At 50.4% G+C, this 22,783-nt stretch overlaps 1 protein-coding gene across 2 annotated transcripts in view; it reads right to left on the minus strand.

Moving 5' to 3' along the window:
* The window catches only part of NOS2 (nitric oxide synthase 2), a 42,632-nt gene extending 28,730 nt beyond the window's left edge, over nucleotides 1-13,902 (minus strand). Inside the window, exons 1-5 of one of the 2 annotated variants that reach the window (XM_042255454.1) lie at nucleotides 13,715-13,902; nucleotides 12,011-12,183; nucleotides 2,616-2,700; nucleotides 1,706-1,828; nucleotides 72-220 (exon numbers count right to left, since the gene is read on the minus strand). In XM_042255454.1, the coding sequence (XP_042111388.1) occupies nucleotides 72-220; nucleotides 1,706-1,828; nucleotides 2,616-2,700; nucleotides 12,011-12,120 (467 nt within the window). In that variant the 5' untranslated portion in view covers nucleotides 12,121-12,183; nucleotides 13,715-13,902. Of the gene's footprint in view, nucleotides 1-71; nucleotides 221-1,705; nucleotides 1,829-2,615; nucleotides 2,701-6,623; nucleotides 6,762-12,010; nucleotides 12,184-13,714 lie in introns of those variants that run through there. The other variant, XM_012185382.5, reaches the window with a different exon arrangement.
* Nucleotides 13,903-22,783: the final 8,881 nt, after the last annotated feature.

Consider the following 22,783-nt stretch of genomic DNA (forward strand, 5'->3'; position numbering starts at 1 on the left):
GAGGGAGATGGCAGAAAACTAGAGAGTTCAGGGGAGGGAGAGGGAGCGATGCTGAAGGAAGCGAGCCTTACTCTTTGAAGGAGCCATAATACTGGTTGACAAATTCGATAGCTTGAGGTAGAAGCTCGTCTGGGGGGGTTGGCTTGTCCCGGGGTCCTATGGTCAAACTTTTGGGATTCATGATGGATGCCAGGCAAGACTTGGACTTGCAGGAGAGATCCTGGAAGGAAAGAAGAGGTGGTGAGGCTGATCGCTTGGTTCCTCAGCACAGGCATGGATGGCCATCCTCTTCCAGGGCCAACTCTCCTGACCACCTCCTTCCACTCTGGCTGTCCCAGCTCCCCACCGCCCCTCTCTACCTCTGTGGCACCTCCTCCTTGGGGTCGACCAGGCTTTTCCCCCATCCATATCTCCTCTCCTCTGACTGGCTGAACACCACAGGCTGTGGGCTGGGGCCGCCTCCCAGCCAGCCCTGGTTGTCGTTCTTTAGTCTCTCAGTTGGGTCTGACTCTTTTGCAACCCCCAAAGACTGGAACCCTCCAGGGTCCTCTGTCCATGGGATTTTCCAGGCGAGAATACTGGAGTGGGTTGCCATCTCCTTCTCCAGGAGGGTCTTCTGAGCCAGGGATCGAACCCAAGGCTCCTGAGTCTTTTGCACTGGGAGGCGGATTCTTTACAACTGAGCCACCAGGGAAGTCCCCAGCCAGCCCCAGACCCAGAGCAAAGCCAACAGTTTGAATGCTGGGAACATCTCGACTATCTTCTCATTTGAAGAAGCTGATACGACTCCTGGGGACAAACTACTGCTGTTCAGCCAAAATGAATTGAGAAGGGGCAAATCCCGAAGTAGGGGATGGCACAGGAAAAATCCTGAAAGGAAGCACACTCATAGGTGAACAGAGGTCATTTCTGGAAGGCGTGGGAAGTGATTCTGCTTTCATGGCCCTGAAATTTTCAGTTCTTTCCTACTTTACAATCACAGAATGCATATAGACTTAGAATAAGAAACCCAGAAGTCAAGAAGCCTTAAAGGGCACTTAGTCCAACTACTCGCTGGATGCTTGGAACCCCTCTCCAATCTCCCTACCAAATAGCACTTGAATCCTTTTCATGACAGGGAGCTCACTACCTCATGATGTAGTTCAGTTCAGCTTTGGGCAATTCTTGGAAAATTCTCCCCGATATAATGATGAAATCTGTCTCTCTGAGAAAGAATTCATGTGTTCCTGTAATTCTTTATCTCACCTTCTGGATCATCCATCGTCTCTGGGGTAGGGGGAGGGAGGTTGGGAGAGTGGGATGGGATGGAGCTAACAGAGAACATCATTTAGTCCTACTGTGATTCATGAGAAACAAGAGTCTCTGTTCCCAGTACCCTTTGACCAAGCAGATGGCTGTCTGGTTTGCTGACGGGGCCATCTGTTTGATTCATTAACAGCTTTGATGGCTTTGCCAGTTTGGGACAAACGTTGTTCTCGAGGGACTTCCTTGGTGGTCTAGTGATTAAGAATCTGCCTTGCAATGCAGGGGACGCAGCTTCAATCCCTGTTCAGGGAACTAAGATCCCACATGTCACAGGGCAACTAAGCCTGCATGCCGCAACTACCGAGCCCACACTGGAGACTGCATGACATAACAAAGGTCTCACACACCGCAACTAGGAAGCCAAAGAGAAGAAAGAAAAGTAGCTCCTCAGACTGCTCACCCCTTTGGCCTTCTGGTGAAGCGTGTCTTGGAAAGTCACTCCACTGCCCCAGTTTTTGATCCTCACATGCCGTGGACAGGCTGACGGGGGTGCGTCCAGCTTGCCCAGGGGATCTGGAGATGTCTAAGAGGGAGGCAAAAAAAACAGGGATTTCCAAGTGTCTCCAACCCCAGGACTGCAGGGGTCTCTCCCAGCCCCGAGGCCCTGCTTGGGCCTCGGGTGGGCGGGGAGTTGTGGGCGGGCACATGGGTCGAGGTGTCAGCCCACGGCCCTCCTCCCTTTCCGGTAGCCAGGCCACCTGGGCCAGAGTCTGCTGGGGGCTCCAGGTGCCTGGGCCACTGGCCAGGCTCCTGTCCTCACCCAAGAGCCTGCCAAATGCTCTCTCAGGGGAGTTACAACAGGAGGGATTAAGGGGTATACATGGCACAGATTACCATTACAGCCGCTAATCCTGAGAATAGAAAATGGGACAAGGAAGAAGGGATTGCAGCCTTCAGGGAGGCACTGAAGAATATGCAAATCAGTCCTCTGCCCACCTCTGTGGAACGCTAAGGGCCAAAGCACGCGGGGAGGACGGAACCGGTGGACCAGGGACTGGGGCTGGGCCTGGAGGCTCAGCTGCCAAGCCTGGGATCACCTCTGAGGTTCTCACTCTGACTCCACAAGTGGTCTGCTCCCTCCCAGGGCTGCCTGCCCACACAGACAAGTCACCCAGATGCCCACCCCCCTGGGGGTCCACCACTCCTGATCACCATGGTCCACTGCCTCTCTCCCAAAGCTCTTCCTCGCCCCCACCTGTGTCCCTGGGTCTCTACTCACTGCCCAGACCCCAGCGTCCACCAGGCTGTCTAGCCCGCATCTATCTGGGCAAGGGAGGAAGGGGCTTCCCGCACCCGAGTGACTCACTGACCTTTACCGTCCCCGTGAGGGGCTGGGGAGACTTATTCCCGTGCTTGCCTGGGCTGTGACATTTGGGGTCATCCTGTGTCACTGGACTGCAAAAGGAAACAGCTCTCATGAGATGGAGTGTCCGAGGGCAGAGAGGGAACTCAGGGTCGCCTCGGCCGGCCCTCATTTGACAAAGCGGCGAGTGAGGTCTAGAGGGTGGGAGTGAATGTCATGGTTTCCAGCCAACGTGGTGGAGGGGGCAGCCTCTGCACCATCACCATCCTCCTTCCTCTTCTTCTCCCCTCACCTGCCCCCCAACAAAGCCAAAGAGTCAAGAGGGGAGCTGAGCCAAAGTTAACAGGCCAAAGGGTGACCCACAGAATCTCTGTGAAGATGACTCCCTCAGAAGGCAAGTACAAACAAGGTACAGAGAGGAGCTGGCAGGGAACAGCTCCTTCAACCCTGCCCTCCCAGGCCAGCAGTATTGCCCGCCACCCCACCCACTCCCTCTTTGGGACTTCAGCTTTTTTTCTTTACAGCACTTGGTTCATCCTGGTTTATTTATTTATTCTAAAATTTGATTATGGAAAATGTTAAACAGACACAATTAGAGAGAAGAGTGTAATAAACCCCTGTAAGCCTGTCACCCAGATTCAGCCCAATTAAACAATTATCAACCCACGGCCAATTCTGTTTCAACATTACTCTCCCAGCCTTCGTTCTCATTTTAAAGCAAGTCTGAGACATCATGCCATCCATAAATATCTCAGTATTTCTAGAAGATAAGGATACTTTAAAAATATATTGGTTATATTTGCTTGAAAACAACAGATTTAAAAGAATTTAACTTGGGACTTCCCTAGTGGTCCAGTGGCTGGGACTCTGAGCTTCCAATGCAGGGGGCCGGGGGTTCAATCCCCTGGTCAGGGAACTAGATCCCACATGTTGCCACTAAGACCCAGCGAAGCCAAATAAATATTTTTAAAAAGAAGACTTTAGCCTATCGTTTGAAGAAGAAAAAGCCCTGATAGTCTGAAATCACTCAGAAACCATTGGTTCTGGTTTGGGATTTTAGGATTGCTCTCCCTACATATCCTACAGAGAACAGAAGGTGTGAGCACCCCTCTAATAGTCACACCCCACACATGCCTCCCCTGCGGCATCTCAGGAGGAAAGCTTATTGTGTCCCACATTCTCTACAGTCTTTTCTAGGGTGCGCACACATCCCAGGGGAAAGGTGATTACAGAGTACTACAGAGGTCGCTCATTTTCCACCCTTATACACATTTGTGATATGGGAAAACGACAAATGAGTGTGTGCTGTTTTGTTATTAGAAAAAGTAATGACCATTTTGAACTGTGGTGTTGGAGGAGACTCTTGAGAGTCCCTTGGACTGCAAGGAGATCCAACCAGTCCATTCTGAAGGAGATCAGCCCTGGTTGTTCTTTGGAAGGAATGATGCTAAAGCTGAAACTCCAGTACTTTGGCCACCTCATATGAAGAGCTGACTCATTGGAAAAGACTCTGATGCTGGGAGGGATCGGGGGCAGGAGGAGAAGGGGACGACAGAGGATGAGATGGCTGGATGGCATCACTGACTCGATGGACGTGAGTCTGAGTGAACTCCGGGAGTTGGTGATGGACAGGGAGGCCTGGCGTGATGCGATTCATGGGGTCGCAAAGAGTCAGACATGACTGAGCGACTGAACTGAACTGAACTGAATGACCATTTACATCGTGCTGTGCTGTGCTCAGTCACTCAGTTGTGTTGGACTCTTTGCAATCCCATGGACGGTAGCCCACCAGGCTCCTCTGTCCATGGGGATTCTCCAGGCAAGAATACTAGAGTGGGCTGCCATGCCCTCCTCCAGGAGATCTTCCTGACCCAGGGATCAAATCCAGGTCTCCCACATTGCAGGCAAATTCTTCACCCTCTGAGCCACCAGGAACAACCGTTTACATTAGCATTATGTAATTAACTACATATATTATATGGTTGCATTGTATGATGTATAACTATAAAGAGACAGTGTCCCTTTAAGAGAAAATGAGTATGTATCAGAAAGCATCTTCAAAAAAAAAAGAAAGCATCTTCATTCTGATTCAGGTGATTCAGTAGGCCTATACCACGCCCTCCCTGTGACTGGCTATCGTCACCCCACTGGTCTGGTCTGGTGTGCCCCACCAGAAAAGAAGCCAATACAGGGAAATCTGGACACTCAGAACAGGTAAGCCGTGACTGAGTTGTCATCATGGGGCTGCTTACGCGGGAAGATGTTTTGAGGCTGGGGTCCTCAGGGAGGCAATGCCTTACTGCTCTTCTCAAGCTTTTACCATTACCCCCCACCCCGTTCCACCGTTTCATTCTTGTTTCCTCTCCTTTACTTCTGCCTGGTTGGATGGCATCCCTGACTCAATGAACATGAGTCTGAGCAAGCTCTGGGAGTTGGTGATGGACAGGGAAGCCTGGTGTGCTGCGGTCCATGGGGCTGTGAAGAGTCAGACACAACTGGGTTGCTGAACTGAACCGACAGAACTGGAGAACCTGAGATGCTTACTGGTCTACAGTAACTTTTAGATTGAGAAACAACGTCCTTGTTCGCTTAGCAAAACTATTGCCCCCTGATTTAAAATGTTGGGACTTCCCTGGTGACTCAGATGGTAAAGAATCCACCAGCAATGCAGGACACCCAGGTTCAATTTCTGGGTCGGGAAGATCCTCTGGAGAAGGGCACAGCTATCCACTCTAGCGTTCTTGCCTAGAGAATCCACGGACAGAGGAGCCTGGCGGGCTACAGTCCGTGGGGTTGCAAAGAGTCAGACATGACTGAGCAACACACACACACACACACACACATTAAAAAGTTACCTAAAAATCCACTCTACCAATGGACTATATTGAGTCTGACCCTAGTGTCTATGGCTGGATTTTAGGAAGCATCCAATTTCTTCACCATTATAAATAATGCCTCAAACTCTATACGTGAGCTGATGCTGGCTCTGTGTGCGTGTGAGTGTGTGTGTGTGTACAAAGGCATAGAAAAAAACCTGGGGTGGGGGGAATGCTAGCAAATATTAACAGTGATTAGCACTGATAAGATCACAGATGATTTGAAATTTTCTTTATCTGCATCTGTTTTTTCCAACTTTCTTCAGTGACTTCAATTCCCTCCGTAATTGGGAAATTTCTTTTTAACTTGAAACATGAATATACTGAGCTATGCACAGTCTCCTTTCTCCCCTAGTAAGCAGATTTCTTTGGGTTACTTGCTGGAAGATAAGGGTTCACCCAGAGGGTGAACATATCAAGGTTCTGGAATGCAGGTGTTCTCAGATGCTAGGCGGTGTCTGACTCTTTGGTTCTGGATACCTATTGCCAAATTATTGCGGTGCCCATCCAGACAATGCAATTTGGCTAAACCCACAGCTGTGCTGGGTCCTGCTTGATCCTTCACGGGAACAGAGGACCCTAAGGATCTGGCATCAAAAGGAAAGCTGAAGTGCGGCTCTTATTCAGACTCAGCACTGTCCACAGGTGCTCGAGTGACAGGACGCTGAGGTCAGAGCTGCAGTCGGTGGCTCCTTCCGGAGCTGATTCCCTTGCGGTCCCAACTTCGCCACAGGTGTCCATCTCTATATACGGGTGGTGGGGCAGGGGTGGGGTGGGGCAGGAGGCATTCTGGAAAATGGATCTTACTTGTAAAACAAGAACCTCCTTGCTCTCTAACCCTATCTATCCTAACGGGTGTTGCAGCCCCAGTGTTGAAAAATCTAGAAAGCTGCCAAGTGCTGAAACACCCACACAGCCCGCCCCCACACCTCTCAGGGATGCATGTGGGGTTTCTCTGGGTCTTTATGGCTACTGAGTTGCAACCCCTTATGCGTTCTACACCAGGAAAAACTTTTAAGTAAATCCCCATCGGAATCCAACAGAGCGAATATCCCAACCCTATTTTCCCCGGAAAGCCGAGGCTCAGTGCGCACCGGGGTTAGCCTCCCTCCCAGGGTGGACCCCGGCCCGCGCAGTACCTGGCTCGGCGGAGGCGGCAGGCGGGCTGCGGTCGAAGGATCCTGCGGAGGAGCCGGCAGAGCCGGGGCCGGGCGGCCTCGCACGCGGCGCCCAGCCCGTCGCGCATGGCCCGGGGGTGGGCGCAGCTCGGAGGGCGCCCCGCGCCTCGCCGCACTGGCCCCTTTATCGCCACCGGATCCCGCAGCCCCCGCCCCGGGGCGGAGCGAGCAACTCGCTTTCATCCCGAGCCTGGATCCGGGCCAGTGTCTCCTCGGCCGGCGGCTGCCTGGTCCGGGCCGGGCGCCCCTCGCCCTGCGCCTCCGCTCCAGTGGGCGTCCGCGGGAAGGTATGCCTTATGGATGCCACTGGACTGTCTCTGGGCTGAGACTCCGGCCTTGGGTTTGTTATTCCCCATGAAGGAACACTAATGACCATCATAATAGCTCCCATTGTACGGTGCTTCATAGTTTACAAAGCAAACTTTCCTGTCCGTTATTTCATCTTCCCTTTATTACTCCGCTCAAGAAGGCAATTCTATATCGTTATCCTCACTTGATAGGAAGCTCAGGGCCCAGAAAAGTGAAGGCTCTTGCTCAAGGCCTCACAGGAGCCCCAGGGCCACAGCTGAAGTTCTCCCACCTTCCAGGGCTGGCCCAGGAAGTACTATTTCTTTCCTGCACGTTCATTTCGATTCCAGGAAAGAAGCCCTAAAGAAGTGTAGACATAGGGGGTGAGCTTTAGTGGGAGTCAGTGTGGCTGGCCAAGGGCTTCCTCAGTTCCCTTGGAAGCTCCTGGTCCTTATTACCTGGAAGGCGCAACGGGGCCACGGACCTTGCTCCCTCTGTGTGTTGCTCCTTATACCGGAGCCGGATAATTCCTAGGGTCCAGACAAAGGCAGGACAGCAGCCCTCGACCTCAGAGTACGGGAGCCTTCCTACGCATCCTCCAGGGTGTTTAATCCGAAACCCAAATTAAGGTGGAAAGTGGATACATATTTATTCTGAGCCAACTGCAACCCACCTTGATTTTGTCCCAAATCCCATTTAACTTTACCTAGATGTTCTCAATATTTGCCTTTGTCTCTAAAACACAGGCCCACGAACGCCCCATGTTCACTTCCTAATCATTTGTTTTCATAAAATATAGAACCATTACTCACATACAAAGTCCTGGGTCTTATTACACCTGAATGGATTTTAAAATTACTTTTCCAAATCAAAACATATTAATTGGCTCCCACTGCTTTCAGGATAAAATCCCCTTTGTACTGCAGCTTCCTCTTCCAGGAACATTCTCCCCACCCCCACCCCATCAGTGGGTGAAGTCCAGCTGGGCCTGCCTCCTCCCTAAAGCCCTCTCCCCATTCCCATCCCCCAACCCCCAACACGCTCCAGCCAGGCCAGGCCTCCTACAATATTCCCGGAATGGATCCCAGCATCCCCCAGTTCTCCATTCATCCCCCTGTCTACCTCTCTGTCCACCCCACCCTAATTTATAACGCTCTTTAACGTTCCAATTTGTGTGTATTCTTCCCCAAGCCAGTGAGAAGGGTATCCTTTCCCCCGCCCTCTCGCCAGCAGTGGGAACTGGGTCTCTTTTCTCTGTGCCTTTCTCGGCCCAGCACCCACCAGGCCATCGGGGAGGGCCTGTTTAGTGTCAAAGTTATGAGTCTGGACTTGGTTCAAGCCTCAACTCTTCCCCTTTCCAGATGTTGACTTCAAGTAAGTCCACTCAACCTTGTAATATAAGGCTAATAATAATTCCTACCTCATTACTGTCCCAGTAATAGTGTTAATCACTCAGTGGTATCCGACTCTTTGTGACCCCATGGACTGTAGCCCACCCAGTTCCTCTGTCTGTGGGATTCTCCAGGCAAGAATACTGGAGTGGGTTGCCATTCCCTTCTCCAGGGGGTCTTCCTGACCCAGGGATTGAACCCAGGGCTCCCTCATTGTGGGCAGAGTATTTACTGTCTGAGCCATCAGAAAGGACAACACAGTAATAAGGACTTTCTAATCTATTCTGTTTAGCTGCTGTGTATGCAATTAATGGGCTTCCCGGGTGGCGCTAGTGGTAAAGAATCCTCCTGCCAATGCAGGAGACGCGACAGACGTGGGTTGGATCCCTGGGTCAGGAAGATCCCCTGGAGAAGAAAATGACAACCCTCTCCAGTATTCTTGCCAGGAAAATTCCATGGACAGAGGAATCTGGTGGGCTACAGTCCACGGGGTCACAAAGAGTCAGACACGGACATGCTATGCGATATATTATTTACTTAATTGATAAACAAAAGAGCTTCACCGACAGCCCTGTGTCTCCCCAGCAAGGTGTGAGAGGAGTAGCCCTCAGCAAATTATCATTAATGGATGGAACATGCCCAGAACCCAAAGCAGGGCAGCCAGTGTAGTGGTCACCAGCCAACCTGCCTGGGTTCAACTCCTGCCTCTGTTGTTTGCTAACTATGAGATCTCAACAAGTACTTAAGCTTTCTAGCCTTCAGTGTTCCCATTGCTGCAATGTGAGGACAACAAAAAATTCCTTCCTCATCAATTGTTGGGAGAGTTAAATGAATTAATGTGTGGTGTTTTCTCCCAATCATCTCTAATATCTGATTTGAGTACTTCTTTCCAGCCTAGCCCAGCTTAAAGAGATGCGATAAGTCAGCTGGTTTGCTTCAGGTCAACCTACAGCTCAGGTCTCCTGAATGGTCCCAAAACACAAGTCAGTGCTATTAGAGGGTCTGAAATTCAAGGCCACAGCCTATAGGCCACACTGTAAGGATTTGGGGAGGAGGGGGATTCAAGATGATCTCAAAGATTAGGGGATGGATTGGGTCTGGATGAATCAAGGGAGGAATGTGCCATGTACAGGAAAGTGAGGAAGGCCTGACTGAGCAGGTGGGATGGACCCTTGGTCTGGGAAGGGTGATAAGACAGCAGTCAAGCCTCCATGGGTGATCAGCAATGGGGAGCCACTGAAGACTCTAGAGCCAGAGCATGGCTTGCTAGAAGGCAAGCTGGAGTGAGAGAGGTCAGAACCAATGTGGGGGCTGCAGTTAGGGGAGGTCAGGAGGCCAGGGCTGCAATCATGACATGAAGAAAGGCAGGAATGACCAAGAAGAGTCAAGGCAGACCCCTGGGGTTCAGAGACCCCAGAAGGAGGGTGGAACTGCTGTCAGACTGTAGCATCTGAGTCTGGAGGGCCAGGAAGACATCTAGAGGCAACCGAACCCTGCGTTCTCATCCTGGGTCTCCTGGCCACGTTGGCCACCACAGCCCAGACCGCCTGGTCTCCAGCATTCTCTCCTCCAGTTAAACCCACACTCTGTACCTGGACGACCTTGCTCAAGAATCCACAACGGCTCCCATTTCCAAGCAGAGAAAAATCCAACCCCCCCTGCTCTACATTCAAGCTTCCTAGCTCCGGCCTGGCCTCGCCTATCCCAGCCCAACCCCATGCCCGCCCCAGGCCCCATCACAGTCATGCTGGCTTGTGTCTCTGAGGCTTTGGCCACCCTGCCCCCTCCCTGGAATGTCTTTACTATGTCTTTTCACCTCTTCCCAGTCGACCCACCCTCCCACGTCCACACCGAGCCTCCCACTACTGTGCAGTGGCTAGAGGGGACTTTAATGTTGCTCAACTTTGTCCTACTGCCTGCAGCAATTATAATGCTGTCAGCTGAGAGAGATGCTGTTTATGAAGCACGGACTCTGCCAGGCATGCGGCTCAATTGTTTACATGTCAACACTCACGTAGTCTCCTACCACAACCCCAGGACACAGGCATTCCTACCCCTTCTTACAGATGAGGCAGTTGAGGCTTAAGACCAGGGGACTTGCCAAAGGCCACAGGCTTAAGGTTGCCATTAAGTAGTAAAGCCACCTGTTTATCTGGAGAAGGAAATGGCAACCCACTCCAGTATTCTTGCCTGGAGAATTCCATGGACAGAGGAGTCTGGCAGGCTCCAGTCCATGGAGTTGCAAAGAGTCGGACACAACTGAGCAACAACACGCACGCCTGTTTATATGCAAGCCCAGGCTCTAACTGGTGCTGCTTTTCTGGGTTGCCCTGCTGCCTGCCTGCAGGGGGCGCCCTGCCCACTGTAGTCCAGGGGGAAGGCTCCCTGGGAGCCCTGTGAAGCCAGGGGCTTTGGTTTAACTCCGGCTGTAGTGTTATCACAGGTGGACTTGTCTTTCCGAGGGAGTAAGCCTCAACCTGGAGTGCGAGGCCATGAGTTCTCCTAGCTTTGGAAGCCCGTCCACTGATCGGCAGGCTGGCACACTAATTCTCTCTGGTTCTATCTCTGGCTTGCTTCTTGTACAAGGTGCAAGGGACTTTGAAGGAGGTCACACCACACATATGGAAAGTTTCTGTTGCCTTAACTGTAAAATGAGACAATAAGTTGTACTTCACAGAGCCCCCGAGGAGGGCAGCTGAGTGGCAGCCCCTGTGATGGGCCCTAGATGCCCCTGGCCCAGAGTGCTCGGTAAGTTATAATAAACGCTTGTGTTTCTTGAGCGCCTGCTCTTTATGGGCACACTGCTGATAGATCTAGACGCCCACTCTCACGGGGCTTCCCTGATGGGCTGTACAGTCCATGGGGTGGCAAAGAGTCAGACACGACTGAGCTACTTACACTTTCACTTTCCCACTCCCATTTCATCCTCAGAATGCTACAGAATGGGTTGCATTGGTTCCCTGGACGGCAGATGAGAACATCTGAGGCTCAGAGAGGTTCACCTGCCCTAAGTCACACAGCTGGTGAGAGATATCTCAGAGCCAGTGAGTGCAGCCCAGCACAGGGCTTAGATACAGTTCATCTAACATGTCCATGTTCAGCTGTGTGTGACCCCGTGGACTGTAGCCCGCCAGGCCCCTCTGTCCATGGGATTCTCCAGGCAAGAATACTGGAGTGGGTTGCTGTGCCCTCCTCCAGGGGATTGTCTTGACCCAGGGACCAAACCCGCATCTCTTATGTCTCCAGCATTGGCAGGCTGGTTCTTTACCATGCGAGCCACCTGGGAACATCCTGGTAACCTGCCCCAGGTTGATAGTCAAGATATCTAATCACCAGTGAGGCATGCGCACTGGCAATTCAGAAGGGATGTCGGCCACGATGCTGCCTGGTTCTAACCACTGGCCTCTACTGCCCTCGCCCCCATTCTCAAGTCAGGTATTGCATATCAGACGCTCCCTCCAGGACTGTGCCATGGCCCTTCATTCTTCACATAGTGTCAGGTGCAACAGTGGCTACATCAAACCCCAACAGGGACATCAAAGAAGCCTCTGGCGAGAGCAGACCTCCAGTGAGAAGCCAGGAGCAGAGAGAAATTCCGAGTAGGCAGAGTGCAGAATGGAAACCCAGAGGAGACCAGCAGGAGGCAGCAGGCAGCAGGGGAGAGCTTACCTGGACGGGGGCTGGTGGCCTTTTCTCACGTTGTTGTTGATGTCCAGTTCCGTAGTCAAGTCCACCTTTTGGGATTTGATTTTGAACAGAAACTGCCAGGGACAGGCCATCTCTGCGGTCTTGCAAAGCACGTCGTTTGTCTGGATTTAAGCTTGGAGGTTCTTCTCTGCAGGCTGAGGAAGGAGAGGGAGAGCGTGACGGGAGGTTGGGGAAGAGGTGACAGGCCTGGGCCTCCTCGGTGTGATTAGTTCACCACACTGAGGCATCAGTGCGGAGGGCAACATACATGAGTCATGAACTGCCACTTCATCAGGGTTTTGCGACCTCTGCTCCTCTTCTGGAGTTGTACGTGGGGATCCTATGGATTTAATTCTACGAAGCAACGTAACTATCTAAAGGGAGAACACATAACAATAATGACCAAGCACAGACCCTGTGGGCCTCTTGAATGGGACCTGGCGAGCTCCGTGGTTGAGCTGAAGCAAGGTGGCAAGGAACCTGCTGGCCACTGGAATACCATCTGCCTGGCCCTGCAGGCAGAGTACATCACTGGGGAAAGCTTTCAAGTCATAGCTGTGCTAAATCCTTCCTGATTTTTCAGTTATTATCAATGCTGCCATCTGCTCCTTTTTTCAATTTTATTTATTTATTTGGCTGCACCGGGTCTTAGTTTTGGAACATGGAATATTTTATTTTGTGGCTTGTGAACTCTTAGTCCTGGCATATGGTATCTAGTTCCCTAACCAGGGATCGAACTTGGATCCCCTGAGCTGGGAGCACGGAGTCCCAGTCACTGGACTACCAGGGACATCCCTGCTCCTTTATTATTATGGGGGCGGGGGATAATTATTTGTGGGGAAAAAAATGCACTCAATTCTCAACATTTGAGATCATCTTCTTTTAAAAAAGGATCAAAGAAGAAGACCTAAGTGGAGGCCCAGTTCTGGCCTGGGCTTGCCCCACCCCCTCCACCTCTCTATCCCCCACACCCACCCCTGCATATCTCCTCCATGGAAAAAGCATTGGGAGCCAGTGTGGTGAGATGTGGCCCTTGGTAACTGGGACTTAGAATCTTAGAGCCTGGGACTTCCCTGGTGGTCCAGAGGTTAATAATGCACCTTACAATGCAGGGGATGTGAGTTCAATCCCTGGTCAGGGAACTAAGATCCCACATGCCATGGAGCCATTAAGCCCGTGTACCACAACTAGAGAGTCCATAGACCCTGTATCCTGCAACTAAGACCCACTGCAGCCGAATAAATAAGTTTAAAGAAAAAAAAAAAAAGACTCTTAGGTCCTCCCAAATCTGGGTTCAAATCCTAGCCTTATGTGACCTGGCTCAAGTTATTTAAAAGACTCATTTTTTTTCTTCCATAAAATAGGCTTAATAATATTTAGCTTACCTTTCCCCTAAAGCTGCATGTTACAAGGACTGGACAGTATCACCAAGGTAAAAAAGAATTCTCAGTAGATTACTCCCCATTCTCCAAAAAGTTTCCCTTGAAATGTAGCAACTACAGCCGATTTGGCAGAAAACAAAATATGAACAAGATGCCAAACCTCATATTGGCATTTCCTAGGGTTTTTTTTCCACTAGTTTATCTCTATAGGCAGAAAAGTCCCACAGTTTTCTGAGCCTTCCCAAATAGGAAGAAACAGAATCCTCTCAAAACAGAAGCTTCCCCAGAAATGGAGACAACTCACCTTGTGGCTGGCCACGCTGCCTATGCAGGGTCTGGACAAGAGAACTCAGGAGATCTTCACGCTGAGAGCTTTGGAACCGTCTATAGCTGCCCAGTTCCCTCACCAAGGGTGGCTGAGAGGTTTCAGACCAGTGACACTGAGTTCTCTAGGGCTAGAGAGGCTCAGTCTCCAACTCACTGCAAAGTTGTGATTACATCGGCAGCTAAGAGGAATTTATACCCAACCTGTGGCTTGCAGGGAGCCGTTGTTGCATGAGTTTTTTTTTTCCTTTCCCTAGGGAGTGTCCCTGGCTGGGTATACAGTTAGCTAATTTATGACTGGCCTTTGAGTGACTTGATGTTGCTGTTATGTCACTCTGTGTGGGACATCCTCAGTAAACCCAACTCTTCCTGGTCCCAGGTCCAAGACGGTGGTTCATCAGCAGGGTGCTGGGTTCAATAAAGAGGTCATTATGGAGCCAAGTTTTATTTAGCTAAACCATGTTGCCTCACTTTCGTACTCTGGGGGATTTTTTTTTTTTTTTAACACCTCAGCAGGGAGCACTCCAGTTCATTTCTGTCCAGCCTCTTGGTTTTCCAGTTCATGGCAGAAGTCCAGGAAGCCAGGGAATATTGACAATATGGAACACGCTGGGAAATGCTCAGGTTACAGAAGGCCAGTGATGCTGGGTCCTGCCAGTGTTCCCAACAGATCATTCAGCTTGAGGTTTCTGGAAGGGAAGGAAAGCCCTTGGCGCAGAGAGACCTGTCAGATGCTGGTATTGCTAATATCTCTCACTTCAGCTCTGAGTAAGGGAGGGCAGAGTGGCAGGTAGAGTGCTTTTCTACAGGGGAAAAAAAAACCTTTCTTATAACAGAGAGTATATCTTAACTTCATGATACTTTCTTAAAATTCCATTGTATTATAGTGCCTCAAACGCAGTGTCCTTATATGGTATGAATTGTTCCATTGTAAAAGAAAAGTAATAACTATGTTAGGAAAAAATTAAAAATGGAGGGGAAAAAAACCCACCCTTGTTTTCACCATGCTAATGCATTGCTGTCACAATCCATACATTTCCTTCCTGCATTTTCCAAATTAATGCAGGATTCTAATCAATTGGATATGCCTACGATAGGGAAAAAAAAACTGGAGAAGGGAAGGGCTACGCACTCCTGTATTCTTGCCTGGGGAATGCCATGGCAGAGGAGCCATGGCAAGCTACAGTCCACGGGACTGGAGAGTCAGACATGACTGAGCGACTACCGAATAAAGACATGAATAGGAGCTCAAAAGATCTTTGTAGAGCAAGTGGTTGAATGAGTGAATGAATGAAAAATAGGAGTCGACTTCAATGAGTTTCAATGTATCAAGACCATTCTTGCTTTTAGCTGGCTTTAGCCAGTTCAGTTCAGGGAAACTAATGCTACTTGAGGGGAGATACAGAGTCCCTGGGTTCAGGGAGTACAAAGCTTAAAGAACAGATAATTATGGATAATTATATGGAGTGATCCGCGCAGTGATGCAAGGGTGCTACAGCAGGAGAAGCTGAAGCTGCATTGCGCAGGGAAGGTTGACAGGGGAGAGGACACCAGGACAGGGTTTTGGGGAATAATTAGGAGTCTGTCTTACTCTAACCACGTCTCCTATAATTGCTTCCACATATTCTGGCTATATCTGCAGCAAATATGTGTATTAATCCTTTAACTCCTCCAGCAACCCTGAAAGGGTACTACTCCTTGCCATTCATGGACTCCTGTAGAATCTTATCTACTCGACCTCAAAACACCTGGCTGTTTTTGCTTCAGAATATGCAGTTATTCAGTTATTTAATCAATCAGACATATGATAGAGGCATGGAGGCATGGGCAGTGAGATCCCAGGATGTGTGTATGTTGCCTCTCACTTGAGGCTGGTCCCTGGCCCACTTGCATAAATGCTCCCACCCTGATGAAGAAGATCACTCCCAAACGCAGTCCCCAGAGAGTGTCTCTGTGTCTTCATTATCTCGTCAGTGTACCTCCACAAGGGGCCTCCCTTTACATGACCCCCTGAAATACGTGATGCCTATAACCGGCCAGCTGCCTGTGTGTCCACGGCCTTCTTTGATTCCCCTCCCTGTGGATAGGTGTGGAAACCGAAGCACCTGGAGTCTCAGGTGAATCTGTGGCAGAGTCAGTGCGAACCCAGGTCTGGTGACTCTCTCCCTGCTAAATCGTGAGCTCTGGGGAGTAAGGGACTATGCTGTCCCCATCAACCAACATCCCCCGCACCTACTGACCAGCATGGAGTGGGCATGGGGAAGCACTAGATGAATGAATGGTGGATGAATGAGTGATGAGTGATGCCCCTCTAGGGGCCCTGGAGTAGCTGGCCCAGAGTTAAGGCTCTGTAACTGTTTGTTTCCTTTTCCTGTTCCTTTGCATGCTGTTCAGGTTACCAGCCTGAGCTCTGAGGCTGCCATCTCACCTTGGGTCTTACTCTGACTCAGCATCTGCCAACTGCGATTTTCTTGGCTCCTGGCAGCATTTGGGTCAGCAGTGACTGTCCGACCTGAGCACCAGGTTCAGCACCTGACCTCTCAGCCTGAGGTTCTGGGTTCCAGTGACAGTTCTGGTACTGAGCTGCTATGTGGCCTCAGAAACGATCAGGCCTTAGGACTGACCTCCGGCCCTCTAGTCTCTGGGCCTGACTTTTCACATTAGAAAGAGTGGCCAAGATAAAGTGAGTAAATGAGATACTAGAAAATGCTTTGAACTATGGAGCAAAAAGGTAATCATGCAAGAATTTCTGGTTCCCACTGTAGGTCAGAGAGGAACAATTTACTTTTTGATAAAGAGCAAGCAGGTGAAGATCCCCTGGAGTAGGAAATGGCAACCCCATCCAGTATTCTTGCCTGGAGAGTTCCATGGAGGGAGGAGCCTGGTGGGCTACAGTCCACGGGGCTGCGAAGAGTCAGACACGACTGAGCACACACACACTCACACGCAGGCGACATGACCTGCCTTTGAAAGTTTCCTTCTTCACAAGGGTCAGCTGCTGCTGCTGCTGCTAAGTCGCTCCAGTCGTGTCCGACTCTGTGTGACCCCATGGACTACAGCCCACGAGGCTTCTCCATCCATGGGATTTTCCAGACAAGAGGACTGGAGTGGGGTGCCATTGCCTTCTCCAACAAGGGTCAGCACTCTTCTGGAAAAACTTGTGTTTTTTAATTAATTAATTAGTCTGGCTGCACTGGGTCTTACCTGAGACACGCGGGCTCTTTGATCTTCATTGCAGTATGTGGAATCTAGTTCCCTGACCAGGGATCGAACCCTGTCACTCTGCACCAGGAGCACAGAGTCTTAGCCACTGGACCACCTGGGAAGTTCCACCATTAGCTTTTAAATTCCCAATTCTCTTTCTCTGTATAACATTACATTTATGTATTCATCTTCTTATTAGCATAAAATTCATATAACATACAATTCACCATTTTAACTATTTTTAAGCGTTACACGAGGTGGTGTACAACCATCACCACTCTCCCAATCTCTCTTAATTAGCAAATGGCAAAGAGGGGAGTAAAAACAGCACTAAGGATGGTACCCACAGAGAAGTTAGGAGACTACCCACAGTCACACAGCAGACAGTCCCCGAGCGGGGACAAACAGGGCTGCTCAGCTCAGAGCTCTAGTTTGCAGGGTCCAAGGCTGGCTCCCATCCTGGAGGTTGTCATGGATTTCTATATCTGCTGTTCTGTGCGTTCTGGGTCCACTTCACCCTTGGCCCTGCTAACCCGACAGGCCGCATTCCTGCGCATCTGTTGTTGATAGATGAGGCAGGTGAACACTGCTGAGGGGAAATCAAAGCACAGTTTGAAGAGCAGGCAGAGGGTGTGTGGGCCCCCAGGAGGGTGGAGATGCAGGTTCCAAGGCTGCTGTGAAGAAAGCCTCTACCCTACCCAACCCGTGCATCAGGGCACCATGCCGATAGCAGCTGATGCTGGCATTTCTCGGCTTCCTCATCCTGGGATTGACTTGCCATCAGATAGAGTTGGGGCTTCCCAGGTGGCTCTAGTAGTGAAAAAAAAAAAAAAAACCCACCTGCCAATTCAGGAGGCATAAGAGACAAATGTTCAATCCCTGGGTCGGGAAGATCCCCAGGAGGAGGGCATGCCAACCCACTCCAGTATTCTTGCTTGGAGAATCCCATGCACAGAGGAACCTGGTGGGCTACAGTCCACTGGGTCACAAAGAGTTGGACACGACTAAAATTTTAGCACGCACACACGCGCTCCAATCAGTAATTTGCAGAAGAGGAATCTTCAGTTCCGAGAGGGAAGGTGACACTTTGTCACCCAGGGCAGAAGGGGCAGAGCTGGGATTTGAACCCAGAACTGTCAGACCCCAGAGATAGGTTCTCCATGTGTTTATGAAGCGGGGTGAGGGGGCTGTGAGGCAGGATTCAGCATGCTAGTGAGCAGAAGGGTGATCCTCAAGACATGGCCTTTGTCCTCCTCACTCCAGAATAAGGGAGAGAGGGTGACCCTTCAGCATATCCCAAGTTCCATGAGGACAGGAGGGCTCTATCACATTTATCTCCATATTACCTTGGTACACAGTAGGTGCTCAAGCAGCGATTACATGGCGGATCTGTGCACTTACCACATGCGTAGTAACATCCAGACAACCCTGCAATGAAGATGTCATTGTTCTCATTTTGTAGCAAGGCACCGAAGCTCAGAGAGGCGGCCCACACTGGCTCGGGGACCCAGGGATCAACATGGGACAGCCACAACTGCGGTTCTGCGTGCTCCCAGCTCTGAAGCCAGGGGGGCTCTGCCCTGAGGGTCTCCGTGCTGACTCCAGCACTCTGCCAAGTGCTGGGCTGTGTTGCATAGATCCTGAGGGCACCAGATCTTCAGGGATGGGGGCTCGAGGGCTTCAGGCCGTAGGGGGAGGACTTGAAGGACAGAAGGACTTAGGTGGGGGGAAGAGACAGAGGAGGGTATCTCAGGCCAGGGGAAAAGCCTAAACCTCCCCTGATGCTAAGTGCTCTGTCTCCACAGGGAGAGCCTTCTCTCTCTGGATCCAGGGAATTCCCATTCCTGGTACTGGCTGCTCTCAGGGTGGTCTGAAGGACTTAGGAGCAGCCTCCCAGCTTCAGCCAGGCCGGGCGGCCAGGCAGCCTCAGGCAGGCACTGCAATGGCTGATTCATCAAGTGATGTCATTTCGGCAAGGCTCGAGACAGTCGGGCTTACCTTCACCCCTAGTACACATGGGACCGTGAGGTCATCCTGGGGTCGTGAATGGTGGCCCAGGCCCAGCTCAGCCAGGTGACCCTGGCCAGATCCTTTCATCTCACCCCTAACCTCACTTTCTTTAGCTGCCAAAAGAGATCAGGAAGCACTTCTGTAGGATTTTCCTGAGGATAAAATGAGATCCTCTCTTTTTTTTTAAAGAGGTTTTATTTTAAATTTCGTCATTATTTTTGGTGGCACTGTGTCTTCACTGCTGCATGCGGGCTCTCTCTAGTTGCGGCAAGCAGGGGCAGCTGCAGCTTCGGAGCCCAGGCTTCTCTCTGTGGTGGCTTCTCTTGTTCCAGGGCACAGGCTGCAGGGCACTCGGGCTTCAGTGATTGCAGCACGCAGGCTCAGCAGTTGTGGCGCACGGGCTTAGTTGCTCCATGGCACGTGGAATCTTCCCAGACCAGTGATCAAACCCATGTAACCTGCATTGGCAGGCAGATTCCTATCCACTGTACCACCAGGGAAGTATGAGGCCCTGTCTTCAAAGTACCAGACACTCAATAAATCCTAGGGGTTCCCATCCTGGCAGATGGGGAAGCTGAGGCCAAGAGTAGCTCGTTCCCAGGTCTCACGGCAGTTCGTTCTGGCCCACTTCCTCTTTAGGCCAGCAGGCCCCTGACCTTCCTGGTAGCTACATCAGGCCCTTCTCCTCCTCCTTCCCCAGGCTCTCTGGTACCACCTCCCCTACCCTTTGAGATGATGACATGGATGCCCTCTCCCCACGAATAACCTCAGCACTCTGCACTCTCAGATGCTCAGTAGATGCCCTTACTGGTGATGCTAAAGGTCCATATCTGCATGACCTGGGATCTCTTTTTCAAATGACAAGTTTCCCAAAACGTGATCAATCCAGAGGAGATTTGGGGTGGTAGGTGGTGCTAGTGGTAAGAACCCACCTGCCAATGCAGGAGACTTAAGAGATGCAGGTTCGATCCCTGGGCCAGGAAGATCCCTTGGAGGAGGGCATGGCAACCCACTTCAGTATTCTTGCCTGGAGAATCCCATGGACAGAGGAGCCTGGTGGGCTACAGTCCACGAGGTCACAAAGAATCAGACATGACTGAATGACTTAGCATATACCCGGAGTAACCTTTTTTAATTTTAATAGTTGAAATATTTATCAATGTGTTTACTGTCTACGACCATTTACTGACATTTCATGTGTGGGAAATGATAAAAATGGATTTGAGAATTACATTTATTTAAGTTAAAAGAGGAGTAGGTTTAAGCGGAAAATATCGGAGCAAATAATAATGTAGTATGCAGGTGTGACAAAAATTATGAAGGTGGGATGCAAGAAAACTGCAAGGAGCATCCACGAGAAGATGTGTGACTTTGGTTCTTTCTCTGCACGTGTGCCTGTGTGTGACCTGTGATGTCGCTTGTCCTATTTAGGCTTCATGCCCCTCACCTGACAAAGGAAGGCAAAGGGAAGAAGCTCTCCAAGGATCCTCCAGTTCTGATACCCTAGGTTTCATGCAAGACCCCTGGCCCTGAGCCCCTCCCTTGTCATTTGTTGACTAACCACTGGAGGGCGTGCGTCACACAAGGTCTCCTGAGTGTATGCCACCTTGAATGACTTGGAGTTGACGGAAACAGAGGGATTTTTGCTGGAAATGACCCAGTTGTTACCTAAGGTGGACAGACCTAGGATGGACCAGGATTTGGACGGCTTTGATCGCTGAGTCCCAGGAGTATGACTCACGCTGGCTGGCACAAGCCCAGCACTTCACTGGTAGGCTGGGCACAGTGGGTGATGACCTGACCAGCTCTCGGGGGCGGGTCAGCCAGGAATTTTCTTTAAGGGCCCAGTTTCGTGTTGATGCTTCCCAGAACATCGTCCCTTTTCTGCCCTTCTTCACTGCTTCTCGGGTTGAGGATTAATACTTGGCGTGGCATCAGGGCAAGTCCTGAGGTGTGGTACTTCAAAGGTCAAAGATTAAGGTGCAATTGGTACCTTAATTCGGTGCAGAGGACATCAGTAGGGGAGCAAGGAAGGACAGGTAGCCGTCAAGTGTGCAATGCTAAGCTAGTAACCGCAACAGGCAACTGGAGTTCAACCCCACAGAGAAACCTAGGTAAAACCCAGACCTCACCCAAGGTATGAGACTTCTGACTATTTGCCCGACAATTCTAGAGCATCACTTACAGGAGCAGGGTAGGGGCATTAACTCTGAAGGCCTGCTATGGGCAGGGTAGCCGTCCTTGGCTCTGGAAAAGCCCACAGGCACAAAGATGCCAAGGCTGGACGCACTGCCATGAAGGATGCGGAATGGGCTAGGGTTAAGTCAAACGGAAGACAAGTGTCTGGTCACTTTCTCCCCCACTTCAGCCTCTGAGGCTGTTGGGTGCTGATCCAAAGAGAAGATCTAAATACCTTCTCACCAGCTTGGGTGAGCGCATTGTCTTGGGTCCTCCCCTAAAGAGCTGTGCATCTTTTGTCAGGCCCTGTGTGCCTGCTGGGTCTCTGTTTTCTCAATTAAGGTTCTCTGCAGCCTTTCCAGCTCTGATCTCTGGGTTTTTCTGAGACTCCCCAACTCAAGCACATCTTGTCTCGGGTGCTCTTGGGAGAGTTTCCTTGTCGAGTGGAATGCCCTCCAAGAAAGCAGAGCACGGCAATAACCAGTGCCAGTGATTCCAGACGCAGGCCACAGAGATGTTCAGGGCATCATTGCACAGAAGGCTCAGAAACAACCTAAATGATCATCATTCAAGAAAGGCACCCTGGTCCAGCTCTAGGGGCCAGGGTTATGGTGGACAATTACACGAAGAAATGAAGTATTTTAAGAATATTTTATGACAAGGAATAATGTTTATGGTATCAGTAAAAACATCAGATTATAGTGTAGAATCACCCCCATCAAGTAAAATAAAGGCATAAAAAGACATGAGAAAAAATATTAAAAGTGGTAGAAAGAAAGGTGCTAGTTGCTTTCTTGTTTACCCTTCTTTGTATTTTCCCTACAAGAACGAGGCTGGGGCAGGGGGCACAGGCAGTTTGTTCAATGTGTATGTAAATCAGAACCTGGAAAGGTTCTCTCAGAGTAGGTTGATGCTTTGGGTTTTTAAAAATATTTATTTATTTTCTATTGGGCCTCACTGAGTGGGTCTTCATTGTGGCATTCAGGATCTCTAATTGCAGTACATAGGATCTAGTTCCCTAACCGAGGGTCAAACCTGGGTCCCCTGCATTGGGAATGTGGATTCTTAGCCACTAGACAACTGGGGAAATCCCAGAGTTGATGCTTTATTTCCTCCTGCCCAGGGAATGTTCCTCTCATGTTACTGTAGGAGCGAACTTTGGCCTTTGGCATCTGACACTTGGATTTGTCCTGCCTCATCCTGGTCCCTATTTCAACATCCTTCCCTTCTCCTGGGAGCGCCCCAGCCAGCCACACCTTTGCATAAGTTATTCTCTCTGCTTGGAATATCCTTCCCGGCAGCTCCCCATCCCCACCCTTCTCAGACTCTGCTCCACTTCATGATGCTGTCGTCTCTAAAAAGTACTCCTGACCTTTCATCCCCAGGCCTCCCTGGGTTCCCCTCCACCTCCACACTAATCCCACTCTTTTAGTTCTGGACTCACTCATTTGTCCCTCTATGAGCTGCAAGCTCCTGAAGGCCAAGGCAACATCTCACACATCTCTGCTGCACCAGCACTGTGCCAGACAGATAGTAGATGTGTCAAGACAATTTCTAATTGAGACATGATTCACACATCATAAAATCCACCCTTTAAATGTGTACAGTTCAGTGGGCTTTATATTCACAAGGCTGTGTAACCATCAGCAGAACCTAA

Source organism: Ovis aries, chromosome 11 (assembly GCF_016772045.2).
Source record: "Ovis aries strain OAR_USU_Benz2616 breed Rambouillet chromosome 11, ARS-UI_Ramb_v3.0, whole genome shotgun sequence".
Taxonomy (NCBI): domain Eukaryota; kingdom Metazoa; phylum Chordata; class Mammalia; order Artiodactyla; family Bovidae; genus Ovis; species Ovis aries.